The 15,087-nt window shown below is 41.2% G+C and overlaps 1 protein-coding gene across 2 annotated transcripts; it reads left to right on the plus strand.

Annotated features, from left to right (window-relative positions):
- Nucleotides 1–329: 329 nt before the first annotated feature.
- Nucleotides 330–14,816, plus strand: LOC145502558 (uncharacterized). 2 transcript variants are annotated; one of them, XR_014051361.1, is made up of 3 exons: nt 330–389; nt 11,688–14,420; nt 14,743–14,816. XR_014051361.1 is itself a non-coding variant. In XM_081481889.1 (2 exons), exon 2 carries the CDS (start codon nt 11,722–11,724, stop codon nt 13,495–13,497), a length of 1,776 nt encoding a protein of 591 aa, XP_081338015.1. In that variant the 5' UTR covers nt 330–389; nt 11,688–11,721; the 3' UTR covers nt 13,498–14,816. The 2 variants fall into 2 exon arrangements, 1 of the variants encoding a protein (XP_081338015.1); XM_081481889.1 differs by having other exon boundaries at nt 11,688–14,816.
- Nucleotides 14,817–15,087: the final 271 nt, after the last annotated feature.

Genomic DNA, 15,087 nt, shown 5'->3' on the forward strand with positions numbered 1-15,087 from the left:
ATATATGTCCCCATACATGACGTACCTACCATGTGATGGTCAGAGATTACACGCGATCCCCTTACGAGATCACGTCATGCCGTGTCGGGAGGCATATGCCGTCTATGCACAACGGATCATTGTTTTGAGCAAGCAATCTTTATAGCGCTTATCCGTGTGTCTTTGGAAATGCAAGAATAATTTATCCGTGACTGCAAAATTTATCAACTCTCTTTTTAAATTGACAATGACGTTAGTTAAACGTGGTGTTCATGGTTGTTTTTTTTCTCTTCCGTCGCTTAGTTTTGCCCCAGGGGTACGACCCTGAGGTGGGGCATTTGAACACCATCGGGGTGTTTTACTTCGACGTAGTGATTTAGCGATTCTGTGAGTTCGTCAGTTTTACTGAGGTAAGACTTTTTGTTTCACTTGAATAATCGTGTGAAGTGATACTCGATATCATTGCAAATGCAGTAAATACCGTACTTGCAAGTTTATTACTCGGAGGCTGTAATTTAAGATTTCCTAGAAGGATGCAACTGGATAGGAAGCTAGTGAGTCTCGCTTCAAAATATCATTCGAAGTAACCCACATTTTACGCTTTTAACTCATATTCGAAACTGTCTCTGCACCTAATACATGTTATTCACTGTTACCGTTTGTATCTCAGTGACATTGACTGCCCAGCGTTCTTTAATTCGTTTTAGCTTGGGAATCGTAGCCACTCAGCCTTAGCGCGATCGTGTCAGTGTTTTATATCGGGCAGAAGGACACTGACTGCCATTTCCTTGTATGGTTCTGACCTCAAATACGGTCATATGATTCTAAAATACTAAATACCCTCTAGATGCCCAATGGTATAACTGGAGCAGAATTGGAAACCCCGTTTGTCTGTAAGCACGGCCAAAACGAAAAACAGCATTCCCTTCATTCCACCTTCCGTTATGCACGCTGTTATTGGGGTTAATAGTATTTTTATCGATCTTCGTACGGGCACGTTGTTTCACTAAATTTTGAACCATATGTGCTAGAGTGGGTGGGGTACAAACGGGTCGATTTTAATCTTTCTTCAACATATGAGGCGTTAAAGACCAGGTAAGGCAGTGAAGCTTCTTCGATCAGGCAGTTATTGATGTGCGTGACTTTTTGTCAAGCATCGAGCGATTCGGGTCACCACCGAGTCTAGCGGGAGTTTGTTTCCGTTTAATACGTATACCCTACCGACCATTCATCTGATTTGCCACGAATGTAATAGTATAGAAAGATAAAACTATCAAAACAATTGCTAAAGAGCAGTCAAAGAGTTCGACTTGTTTTCTTCGATTCGCTAAAGAAACATTCTCAAATCTTGCACGGCAAGACCGATGTAATGTTATATGTAATGAGGTAAGTTGAGGGTGTAATGTGTCAAACTGTCGCATTTTGGATTACATTTTCGATAAACTCCACAGTTTAAGGTAAAATCTCGGGACAAGCAATTGTTTTACTGACCCAAGCTTCGTAAGTACGCCTGATCAGTCTGATCACAGGTTACAGGCTACAGCTTCCGTGAAACAATCACTCAGCGAGTGACAATTCTTAGCTATACAATTCGTGGAACTCGCTAAGCAATGCTAAGAACAACTGCCAGAGAGATCATGTGTCTCGGAATTTGTCAGGAGTTATACATCAGTAGTGAAATGCGTATCGGTGTAACAGGTAACAGAGTAACGAGAATCGGGATAATGAATTGTTTTGAATATATTTCTTGTAACCCTTGCAATTATTGAGAGCTGATCACTGCCGAATCAGTGCTATGGAATATGTAATAGGACTACATGCTGTCCAATTATTTTCAAATGGGACAAGCATGTAGTCCTATTCCCTATTAGGGACTGTGCAATAATTACCTGGAGGAGGGAGGAGCTGGGAAATGGGTAAAATATGCCCCGAAACTAAGTCATACCCCTCCTCTCATTAAGCATAAATTAATTTCAACCCCCCTCCCCTCACATAATGATAATACTAAGGCTAACCCCCCTTGAAAAAAGTCTTCATCCTATTTCTTTTTCATTGAATAACATTATAGTGCTACTTTTGCAACTTTTAATGTAAGTTTCCTGTTTTATTAAATCCTAGTGGAAATAAAGTAGCTCTGTTTTAACATATATAGCAGAGGCATTCCTTTCCTACTGTTCATAAATCAGAACACCTTAGAGTTGATAAATTTGTCAGTTTTATTCCAATGTTAGTATTTATATTTGAACTCTAATAACTCTTCCACTACTTTTCCAGTTTGCAAAAAGGACTGAAAAAGTATGTATTAAATTTTACATCCAACCTCCCTTCTCTCTTGTTGTCATTTTCTCCTATGGCCCCCCTCTAATTTTCCAACCCCCCCCCTCCAGGTAATTATTGCACAGTCCCTTAATTATATCAGGAGCCATAATCGGGGACGGAGACCGTAAGCGCGCGCCATTTCAAGTATTGGGGTTGTCCCCATGATATGGGACAATAATTCTATTTTTAGAACAAATTGCGCCATCACCTGCGGCACACGCGCGTGCATGCTGCGAGGATTTTTGCGGATGTCGCGCGGGGGAAATCGCGTCCGAAATTCCCGAAATGTTTCATGTTTTTGCCCCACAACTCAACGCGTTTACGTCTGTTGGAGTTTTGCTTAAGTATTTTCGTCGTAAGCTGCTCCAGTTTGAGTGAAGTAAGACAGTGTCGAATTTAGGTATGTTCCGCTGTAAGCTTATATATATCGCTGACCAAGTTGTGTTCCGACTGATGCTTCTTTTACATGAGCTGTACATTACTCCACTTTAAATTTCACATATGTTGAAGATTAACAGCTTTTCCATTACACAGCAAAAAACTAGGTGGATATATTTAGATATAGCAGAGCTTCAGGACTTCATAGTTTCATAGCTCCTCTTGCGACACGCTTGCGAGGAATTTGTCAGTCTATCGCGACCGAAAAGTAAAACAAAATAATTGCTAGTTTGAGTTTCGCTTGAATTGTAAGCAACGCTTGATGTTTCATCGAGGCTTAATAACTTTACGTCCGTAGACACTGCTCAGTTTTGTTCGCGTAAAAATCCAGTAAATTCTCTGTTGTCGATGAATGAGAGCGCCCGACGATGCGTGTTTTGTACAGTCAGTAAACAGACAAATTGTACTTCCGCCGCACTTTCGTGTGAAAGCGTACATCGAACTCAAACAATAGCTCTATAGCTTTTAAATATGTTTAAGATTGATAAATGTTTGAGAACATATTAAAAGCTAAGCTGAAAATATGTGAATAAAGCAGAAACAATCAGCAAAGTTATGATGACGCTTTCTTTAATCAACTTGGAATAACGATTTCGATTTTGTTGATCGAGTTATAAAAACTCCTTGTCTATTTTCATTTTCGCAGTGTAAAACTTCACTATGCTTATGTTGAAGAAACACACATGATGTTAGTAGCCTTTTTTGCATGCGTGAAATTTGTTGCAGCATCTCAACACTAAAGATAACGTAAGAAATCTTTGTCAAGATTTGTTGACAATTGAAAACACCGACTCGGACTTGAAAGTGCACGAGCTGCACTATGCAAATGAGCTAATTGTACGCGTCAGACTTTCCTTTCAAAAACCTTTGCAAACTCACCAAACAAGCAGAGACATTAAGAAACCATCAAAACAGGTCTTGGTTATGATTAAACATTGTCTGAGAAACTCACAAATTAACTCGACACCAGAGTAGAGAGTTTTCTTGCTATATTCTTAAGCATACGCGTGAGCAGATCTTATTACTCATTCCCAGCGCGAGATTGAAGTCTTGTTTTCGACCCTGAAAAACCCACCTTTTCCGTTAGCTCAGAGCATAAAACTACATATAAGCGCCCAGGTTCGTATTCCCTGTCTTATTCCCTGCCATCGCTGTGAAAAATATGCAAGAGAATCTCTAACTCTCACCATTTGATCACGCAACGTGACAGCGTCCAAGCGAGAGCCCCTGACATGTGCGTGAATCCGCGCGGATATATGACGTCAGGATGGCGCAATTTGTTCTAAAAATAGAAAAATTGTCCCATATCATAGGTGCGCGCGAATCCCGAGACTTACGGTCTCCGTCCCCGATTATGGCTCCTGATTATATAGCATCCAAAAACAGATGAACAAGGCAAATATCAAGCCTCAAGCTTTGTCACTTCGCTTCACACAGCACGCCACAGGTCAAACGTTTTAACCCAGGTTTTTGTGCGTCTTTGAGTGTTCTTGTTCTGATTATTCTTCCTCATCTCGAGTAAATCAGTTGCATCTATCTCTGGAAACCTAACTGAAAACTCCATTTGAAAGTTTGAGACGTCAAAAAGGTGGAGAGAAAAGTCGAGAGGTTCCGCCATTATCAAAACATAACAAAACTTAGCGAGCTACAATCGCTCGCTGACGTTTGATGGCAGTGATAATAGCTGCAACCTGATTGGCCAATACTCGGTTCTTTTATTTATCTTGACATTTGATTGGTTAATGGAAAGTATCCAGATTTTTCTCAAATTGGACAGTTTGTTCAAAGCCAAACTAAACGTTCGAGCAAAAACTATCCAATTTATTTTAAATTTGGACAGTTGGCAAAAGTCAATAAAAAAAAAATCTGTTGGCAGTATTGGATTTTGATGCAGCTATATAATTATCAGATTAACAGCAATGGTGCAAACAAAATGCAAATTGAAGAACGTTGTCAAACTGTTCTATATTCAGAGCAAAGAAATTGGAATCAAAGAGTATTACGAAGAAACAAGAGAACTCGAAAAATGGCAAAGGGAGATTTCGCCTGAATATTGGCGTTAGAAAGGGAAGACTCATGGCTGAATGCCGACTGAATTTTAGCAGCAAGAGTACAACAGCAGTCAATGTCCACCATATGGAATCTCTTTTAGATAAGGGACCGTTCATTTTTTATAAGGTAGGGGGGGCTGGTGGGATTTGGGGGGGGGGCCATGCGAAAAAAAATGGCTTTCGAGGGGGGGCCATCCCAAAAAAATAAGGGAAAAAGGGGGGGTCACGTGAAATATTTTAGTAAAACTTTAAAATGGCATAATGTTTGAATATCAAAAAAATTGCTATAGAATAAACATAGAAGGCAGGATATAAATTTATTACAAACTTTCCTTCTGCTTTAAAAAAACGTTTGGCGGCAAAAAGCATTTGTAGCTACTGAAAAGAAGTATTTAACACTGTTATTTTCGAATGCAACTTTCACTGGCACTCATCTTCATCTCCGCTGTCGTCGAGTTCTTCGTCGCTGCTTGTGCTGCTATGGGAGTCTCTTTCACCAATGCTGTAAGAAGCAGCAATGCTTTCCGTCAGAGTGTACTCTTCAGGGTACATGAAGGTGTAAACATAATCTCTGACTTCCCGCTCAAGGTTGGTGGTGATTCTGCTTCTTGCAGCATTGGTGAAATAATTCCCTTCCAAGAGCTGTGCGATGTATGGCCCATCTCTTCTAAATATCGACGTGGCAACATCCTCAACTTTAAGACACTCTTGCGGGACGGCCGTTCTAGGAGGGTACACAAGGCATTGTGGAAGATCATTTCCTAGCGGGTTTCCAACACAGATTCCATAAACTCGTTGGACGTTGTTTTCAGTCCGCTTCCTCTTTCTTTCATTTGACTTTCTGCGGTTTTCTTTTTTCCTTCTCCTTTTGTTGATGTGCTGTTTGAGTATGCCTTTGAATATGCTGTTATAATTGCTGTTCTTATTTTCTAGTGCTTCCATGTCCTGCGTAACCTTCGTCAACTTAGCTTCTAAACATTTGATCTGTTTTACATTAAAACTGTGGGCAAATTCTTCGCCCTGCTTTAAAGCAAGCCCATTGGACTGAAAGAGTGTGGAATCGTATTCCTTTACATCTTTCAATATGACATTCAACTTTTCCACCATTGCTCTGTGCTCTTTGACGGAGAAGTTCAGTTTTCTTCCATCACTGGGCTTCAACTGGTACCCTTGCATGGAAAACTCACTCGCCCTTTCTGAACAGCCATCCGCACCTAGAAAAATTGCTTCTTTTGCATGTAAGATGTCAAACTGCCTGGATCGTTCAGCTGTATACCTTTTCTTAAACGACTCGTCGCTTTCGCCATTATTGCGCATTTTGGAATGAGCCTCTTTCATGATGCTCATGTAGTAATGCGCTCTTTCCCCGATTGGATTAACAATATAAAGAAGAAAGAGCATGGAAGTGGCAGGCTGGTTTTATCTGACCCAGAGAGCGTTGCTCTATTTGCAGATAAGTTTATTGTCAAATCGAAGTTTGTGGTGGATTATCTTCAGCATCTCGAAGTGCTGGAATTTAAAAGGAAAAAGAGAGCAGAAGAAAAGGCAAAGTTAAGTAGGGAGGAGGATTATCTTTGGACTGAGTTATGCGAAGATCTAACCAAGCTTAAAACGCTACGTGTTCCAGAACTAAACAAGTACTCAAACCACCACGGGCTGAAGCAGCATTTGAAAAGCAGCAAGAGTGAGAAAGTAAAGGCAATTGTAAGACATTCATGCTTGCAGCAGAAGAGTCCTCTCAGAGCTGGCCAACCAACACAGAGAAATGCCAGGACATTGACACAAAATGACAACAGGGCAAGTGCTGACAGCAGTGAAACGGATGAAAGTGACAATGATGAGTATGACAGTGATGCCATTGACTCTAGGGGAGAAGATGACTCAAGTGACGTCATTCTTGCATTCATCAATTCAGATGAGGAAGATGCCAATGAGAGGCCAAATGCCACACGCTCAGGGCGAGCCATAACTAGGAGATCCGAAATTGACTTCTCTTTCTTTTGATTTGTTTTTTAAACAACAGCTCTCTGTCGTATAGAGATTGTAAATATTGTCTTCATAGTGAGCACAATAACGTGAAGTAGGGGGATAATAGAGAAATATTAAAAAAGTTGAAATCTAAATATTGTTTGTTCAATTTTCTTTTTTTTGGGGGGGGGTCATCCCAAAAAATGACCGCTATAAGGGGGGGCCATGTGAAAAAATTGGTAAGCTGAGGGGGGGTCATGCGATTTTTAAATGGTGCTTCCCAAATCCCACCAGCCCCCCCTCCCTCATAAAAAATGAACGGTCCCTAACTGGCTGAAGAATAACAATATTACCGCAGACATAACTTATTTCCTTCGCAGTCTCCATGTATCTGTTTTTTTTTTATGAGTTTTAGTTTCCAAACTTATTTCTCAACAGCGTTAATCCTCGACGGAGCAAAAACACTCTGGCTTCAAAAGAACTAGACAAGGCATTCTATAAATTTGTGTGAACAGCTCGAGTTCATGCGACAGGCTTTGGCAAGTTGGAGGAACAAAATTATGAGGTTGAAAGATCTTGAAATTTAACTCACTAGCGGTCCGTTAAAAAAAATTAAAAGAATAGGTTCGTGATGCGTACTTGTGGGCTTATGATTAGTTCTGTTCCATTCGGTTAGAAGTCAGTATCTGGGAGTTTAATTGCAATAAGTGAGAAGGCAATCACTGCAGAGATAAAAGTATTACTTTGAAACTGGGGATATTGTACTCGTGGTAGAAAATTTGTAGCCCCTTAGTCGCATCCTGGAAGTAAAACCAAACAAGAGAGACGGGCTTGTGAGGAGAGTCAGACTGAAAACCGAGTCCTCAGTCCTGGAACGTCCCATCGACAAGATCGTTCTCCAAGAGGCTCCTAGACTCCACGAGAGCAGCTAAACATTGTTGATCTTGATGTCCTCAATAGGACTGCGAGCAGTCTCTCTTTCGCTCGGAAATCCGTGGGGAAGAACGCAATGAAGAAAGCAAAACAAGTGTGAGTGCGAGTATGACATGCGAGTGGTGAGCGGAGAAGCCGCGAGCCGCGAGTAGCGACGCAAGCTCACGACCCACCGCTCGCTTGTGTTGCGTTCTTCTTTGCGTTCTTCCCCACAGATTTTCGACCAAAAGAGAAACTGCTCGCAGTCTAAGTCTTCAACCAAGAAGTTTGCTTGTAACGTCAGAGAACAATTGTTTCTTTATTGACTTGATTGTGATGAACCATTTCGAATGGATTTAGTTACAATGTATTTCTCAAGTTTTTCCGTTTGAATCACTCAACTAAGTTTAAATACTTTCAGTTCGCATTAAGGGGCCGGTAGGTAGGATTCAAACGTGCGTGACATTTTCCCTTCGTGCGTTACACTTGATTTAAATTTAACTCGTCGACATATAAACATAAAACCTTTATTTCAACACGATAAGAATCAAAGCTACAAAGCTTGTGGGGTCGTGTATACTACTACATTAAAATTCGTTAATTAAAATTTATACATGTAAAATACATGAGTGATTCGTTGCGTAAGATTTTTGTTCAGTACGACTGTTATGTCCTGTTTTGATGTTAACTCAGCATGAATTCAAAACGTAAACAAAGAACAAGCTTAAATTTTACGACCTTTTAGCTTGAGAGCAATTTTAAAGCTTCCATTCGATTTGCGTTCATGAAAATCTTCTCGCTCGCTCAACGGGAAATTTGCTTTGGTTTGCAAAATTTCATAATTCAGGTTTCTGTGTCAATGCTAAGTTCTGTTTGTTATTTTTAATTTACTGTCAGTGAACTCAGACCACAGGTGACCCGAACAACACGATCATTTACATTCATGTAAAATAAATAAACTGTTATTCACTAAGCCGATAACTAGCTGAACATTCTTTCTAGATGTTTGTTTATAGACCAACATTCTCTAGTTAAATGTGACTTCTGTTTCCATTCATTTAACCCGCTAACCAAGCGATTCAAATTCCAAAACCGCGCAACTTTCAGAAATCGCTGAGAGAGGAAGTGCTTTTAATGACTTCGCTGACCAATTCTGGTTTGAAACCCTTTTACACGGAAATTTCGTTCAAAAATGGTGGAAAGAGAACTTCAGACTATTTAGACGTACGTTCGAATGTATTGTCCGAGTGGCTGTTCCGGATTTGGCTTACATTTTTGCCATGAAAACAAACGTTGTCGAAAACGAGACCTAATGAGATTGACGCAATCTGGACACCACGGGGTGCGAGATACCACGTGACCGCAAGTAGACTTGATATATCTGTCGTGTCAACCTTAGACTACAATTAGTCCCTCTTTCGCTTAGTCCGTCGTGCGTGACGCGAAAGAAAACCGCGAAAAAATGATGGCCGCGCGAAATCCTGGGGGCGAGGAGCGCGAAAGGAGGGACTACTGCCTGAGCCAGGAAGTTTGAATTATGAGTTGCTCTCACAACGCAAAAATATGATTGGCTTATGTTAGGAGCGTTGACAACACGTTGTCAATATTCGAGATACGAGTGACGTCTTGCAGGAAAGTTTATCTCGTTGTCCGACAATAGAAAGCTTTGGAACCGGAGCAAATCGAAGCGCTGGAATCGCGCTTCGCAAGCGCTAGCCGTGATGTTCTTGCGATTCTGCCAACAGGCTTTGGAAAGATTTAAATTTACCAAGTGTTTAGTTCGGCAAAGCTTTCCGCCTCGATCCCGCATGCTACCATGTTAGTGACTTCGCCACTGCCACTGCCACTGCCACTGCCACTGCCGCTGCTGCTGCTGCTGCTGCTGCTGACATAATCTTGTGAACCTCAATGAAGGAATCTTCGTCTTCGAGAACACTTAGTAGGTTGTTTTTATTCTGAGTTTGAATGATTTCTTTGGTAGTTCTCTCAGAGGAGCTTGGTATCTCATTCCATAACTTGAATAGGTATTTTTTTTAATTTCAAGTCTTGAGGGTTTTATGAAAAAATTATCGGTAATAGAACAGCATGTGTTATAAGCATGGACACTGGACGTTTTCGTAAATCCGGTTTTTGTAAATCCGGGTCCGGGGATCACTTGCGGTTGAAGATCATTTGCGGCGTTGTACAGATCCAAAAGAGCCGATTAACTTCACCAGTTAATATTAAAACAAAAGCGAACAGTTCAAATTGCTTTTCTCTAGCTTTCGCTGTGCCAGAAATACCCAGAGAATTCCCTTTCGAGAACCAAAATCGAGTTAGTCAAAAATTTAGACAAATTGTCTCAATTTTCGGGTTTTTGCCTAGGCCACAGCTTTCGCCCCGGACCACGTGACCTGAAGCGATTGACCGCAGATAGTAAACACTCTTTTTCCTTGGCCATCGTAGCTTTAGAAGAAACAAAACACAAACCGCGGTGATAAACATGGAACCAAAACGCATGTTAAACAAAGTTAATTTCCTTGACGTTTCGTATGTACAACATACATCTTCAGAAGTGACCGTTAACTAGATTACAATCGAAATTTAAACGCGAAGAAAAAGAAAAAGACTGGTATCTAATAATATGTAACAAGACTAATGGTTAATAACAAACAGATGAGTCTGCGGGAGAGAAAAAAAATTACCATAATAATAATAACAATACAAAATGTTAGTAAAGAAAAAGTTTTTCACTGCCAACGTTTTCATTCAAGGCTGGCTTTAAATCACGAATTAACAATGTTTCCTTAATTTTACAATGTATATCTGACCTACCAGTTGCTAAGATATCAAAATTGTCCCATTTAATATTATGACCCGTGGAAGTAACGTGATCCGCAATGGATGAGGTGTGACCGCTTTTAGCAAAGGCCTCAAAATGTTCAGTTTTTCTATCGTGTAGTCGACGCTTTGTTTTTCCTATATAAAAATCATCACAGTCCCAGCAGTTTGCCTTGTAAACCACCTTAGACATCTGAGAACGGCTGAACCTGTCCTTGGACGGGAAAAAAGACTTAATTCGGCGGGTGTTTCGGAAGATTATTTTAACGTTAAAACAACCCTAAAACTTATAGATACAAGATTTAAGTTGCTGGGTAGTTACTTTACTTTGGAACCCTAAAAATGGTAAAACAATGAAGATGCGAAGACAACGATAAGTAAGGGTGCGGATGAGGTTTATCTTGTACTTGCGAGGTGTGAAGGAGTCCCATTTCGTGTAAAGGCCAGTGAAAGTTTTCTTACGGATAAATATTGAGGTCTAGGAACTAGCCAATGAACAGCCGAAAAATGAACAAAACGAGCGTGAAGCGAACGAACGCCCGAACACAACCCAACCAAACAAACGGATCGCGGATCCGGAAAGCTCGGACAGACGCCTGGACGCAACGAACAGACGCCCCACACCCAATGCAACCAGCCAAACCGAATGAACGGCAGAGAAATGAACAGACAGACGAACGCAAACAAACGCAAGCCGAACACACTCAAACCGAGCAAACAGACAGCTGAGAGAAAATAAATCATTCGTACCACGAAACTTCTTTTTAAACCTGAATAAAGCAAAAATTGTTAAGTGCTAAAGAAGCTGATGAATTTAATGTAATAAGATATACCGGTATTAAATTTATTACTTCCAATTTAATAGAGAATGATCTTATAATTAATTTAATAGGCTATTTAAAACCGGAGCCTATTTAGGATGACCGAAACGCCAGTTAGGCTAACCGGGGTGCTTGCAGGCTAACCGAACATACGCATACGCCGATGCCCGTTACATCGTTACGTGTGTTACCAACAACAGTGGAAGAATCAATCTAAAGCCCCATTCAAGTTCAACCCGACCGTAATTTTAATACATTGTAATTTTCTATTTTGTTGTTTTCCAATCTTGTCTTCTTTATCTAGTATCAGTACTTCCAGTCACTGAGCTGTTCCTACATGTGCAGTTGACCTTTAAACATGTTCTTTGTTCTTTGACAGGAACTGATCAAATCTCTACTCGTCCCAATCAGAAATGGGAAGAAAATCGAAATCTCTCCTAATCATCAACGAATTGGCCGATGCCCAGGTCACCCTCAATCTTTTTGTCACCTGGGATTCTGTGTGTTGGCTACCTTACAAATCTGAAAAAATCAAGCCGAATACCGAGCTCCTTCACTCCAGCGACAAAGATTGCAAGTTCGAACTCGTCGTAAGATTCAAAGACAAGCGATCGAGAAAGATTCTCCTGAAACCTCAACAGTGGATTGAAGACAGGTTAATAAGGGCCACTGGCTCATCGTGTTCGCTCGAGATCGTAGAGGACAACCTTGCCAAGTACCCACAAGAGAAAAAAGAATGCCTTCGAAAAATGCAAAGGGACGAAGAACTAGAATCGCATGGCGGGGGATGTAATCTGTACAACATACTAAGGCTAGACATGAAACAAGTACGTGCCATGTCAAAGGAAGAACAGGATGAAGAAATTAGAACCGCATTCATACGAGAAGTACGAATATGGCACCCAGAATTCAACGATGATGGTGACGAAGGAATAGTCAGGGAGGTGATAATGGCCTACGACATTCTTCAAGATCGAGAAAAGCGAGCAAGGTACCACAACATGGCTGACTATGACAGTGGATGGCTGTCGGTGAAGCGCTTCAAAGCTGTCTTTTGGCCCGAGTGCGAAACTATGGACCAAAGGTTAGCCTGGTTGAAAAGAATGGGTTTGCTACTTTTGTCGGTTGCGCTTACAGTTGGAGGCATTGTGGGAGTTGTTCTTACCGCTGGTTTTTCATCCCCATGGTTAGTAACCAGTATTATGGGTGGGTTGCGCGCGTTAGAGCAGACGGTCAGCAAGGAAGCCATTGCAGATGGGTGCGACGTCAAAAAGTGGTTGATGAAGACAGGGATTGGGTACTTACTTGCAGTAATGTCTGGTGGTGCAGCAATTGGAGTAGCACTTTTGCAGTCCACATCCCTCAGCGTGGGCGAGTTCCTGGCCTGCAGAGCAGCCATTGGTGCTTTTGATGGAGCTGTGCCATCTCTAATCTCCGACGCAAGCAAAAATTTTGTTGATGGACAGGATGTCACTTGGACGAAGGTAGTAAGTCACGCAGCTGTTGCGGCCACAGCAGGCGCAGTTGCAGGAGTGACAGGACTTACCGTTACTAGAGCGATGGCCGGGAACAAGGCTGCTGCAGTGTCTTCAACACTTGAGGGAGCAATCGGAGACCAGGCATCTCAACCATCTGAGGTAAGACGTCTGGCCCAGCAAAGTGCAAGTCCTTTAGCCGCGACGAGTGCGAAAGTGGTGATCGAGAAGGCGGCTGATGTTACTGAGAAGCACCTGGAAGATTCTGTGGAAAATGGAATCCCCAACGAGTTCTCCTTAGATGACCTAGGCCTAACTCAAGAATGGCGTGATGCAGTAACGAAAGCCATCTCTGAAGAAATGCTCGATGGTAGGGTCAGATACATATCCCAGGGCTTCTGGTTCTCCAAAATGATTGTGAGCTTTTTTGTAAACGGAGAAGAAATCACAAAAGAAGTGACAGGAAGTGGAAAGTACATTAATATCCCTTCCAAAGCGAGGAAGATAAAAGTAAGATTTAAGGTGTTGCGCTTACCCTGGCGTGACATTCTGAAGTATGATCGATTCCAAAAGTGCTGGTGTAAACCTTACGAGCCACATGTCTTCCAATACGAAACTCCACCGATCCGTACATTTACTATTTGGGGAATTATGCGCTGGGAAGCGGTGATGAAAGTTACAGATGAGCATCACAGTGAAACAAACGAACTGTAAATGATTTCTGACTGGAAGCCTTCCAGCCACGTTTGGTAAAGAAATCATCAACAAAGTGTTAAGAACTTAGACTGTTGCATCTATAACCAGTTTTTTAATAACTTTTCTAATACTTTACATCGTTATGTTTCGTGTCAGATTTTCCTAATTTTGAGATAATGTAGTGGGAAAGGATCAATTTCTTGTGAGAAGAGTTAAAGAAGATTTGAATTGCATGAGGGAAACAACATGTCTTTCAACATGTTTCGGGCAAAATAGGAAAATAACAAAACAAAACGAACAAAATGATTGACTACGTTTTAGAACTTTTTTAAAGACAGATTGTTATGTTAAGGATCAGATTTCCTAACTTTGAGATAATGTAGTGGAAAAAGATCAATTTTTATGAGAAACATGTCTTTTCATGTCTTTTATGTCTTTTCTATAAGGAAACAAAACGTACGAAATGAACCATTTCAATGATGGTGATTTATTTTTGGTGCAACCGTCTCTCCTTCTAATGACTTACTTCGGTGAATTTAGACATCTCGAAGCTCATCCTTTTCCAATAGTTCGCTAATCGTTTCGGATGTCGATATCACGTGATTCTTGATTTGCAAAGAACTCAGTCATCTCTTCTCCCCTAGGTTACAGTTGGGTAAGGCTCACAGAAAAGCCGCCTCTACCAACTCGCAACCTTAATCCATAACAGCGCTTTCTTTCCATCTTTCGTTTTTGTCGCAAGAGACGTAATGGTGCTTAGCATCTCGAGTATTGGATTGAGTTGATCGAGTCTTGTTCGGATTATTGAAAATAGTAATGAAATCAAATTTGCAATAATAAAATCATTAATTTACCCAGATTTACCCCGGGCAATTGTATTGTAAGTAATTAGTAATCATCTCTCACCAGACATAAGTGTGGTCCAGTGCACATTTCATTTAGTAAGTAAAGTAAAGTCTGCATGCGAGCCAAGTGGCCCATCAGGTCGGAGCTTATCCCGGTTTCTGTAGCATGAAGCGACTAGGAGTATTTCTACTGCCCCCTGGATGGGATGCTAGTCCATCGCAGGGTTACCCCCGGCATTAAGTTCGCCGGTACCCATTTATACACCTGGGTGGAGAGAGGCACTGTGAGAGTAAAGTGTCTTGCCCAAGAACACAACACAATGTCCCCTGCCAGGGCTCGAACCCGGACCGCTCGATCCGGAGACGAGCGCACTAACCATGAGGCCACCGCGCCGCAAATTTCATTACATTTCATTAGAAGTATCTTATTAAAGATCAGGAATTACTATCAACTGTTTAATTATTCCTTGATTCAATGTTTCTCTCTTTTTTTTTTTTCACTTTCCACCGCTATTTAATATTTCCCGCTTGCATCGGCGCCATCTGAGAAATGGTAATTGTTTGATTGATCGCTGAGAAAAGGTCAAAAACTGTTAGCTAATATGGATACGGCTTTCTCGAAGACCTTCACGGTCAATTAATTTCGGTGACGTATCCGAGACTTTTCGCCTCGGACCACGTGACCCGAAAACGAATGACTGAGGCGAAATATCGAGGCTTAGGCAAAAATGGATACATATTTTTCCGTTTATACGACAAAAAT

The sequence above is a fragment of the Orbicella franksi genome, chromosome 1 (genome assembly GCF_964199315.1).
Source record: "Orbicella franksi chromosome 1, jaOrbFran1.1, whole genome shotgun sequence".
Classification (NCBI taxonomy): domain Eukaryota; kingdom Metazoa; phylum Cnidaria; class Anthozoa; order Scleractinia; family Merulinidae; genus Orbicella; species Orbicella franksi.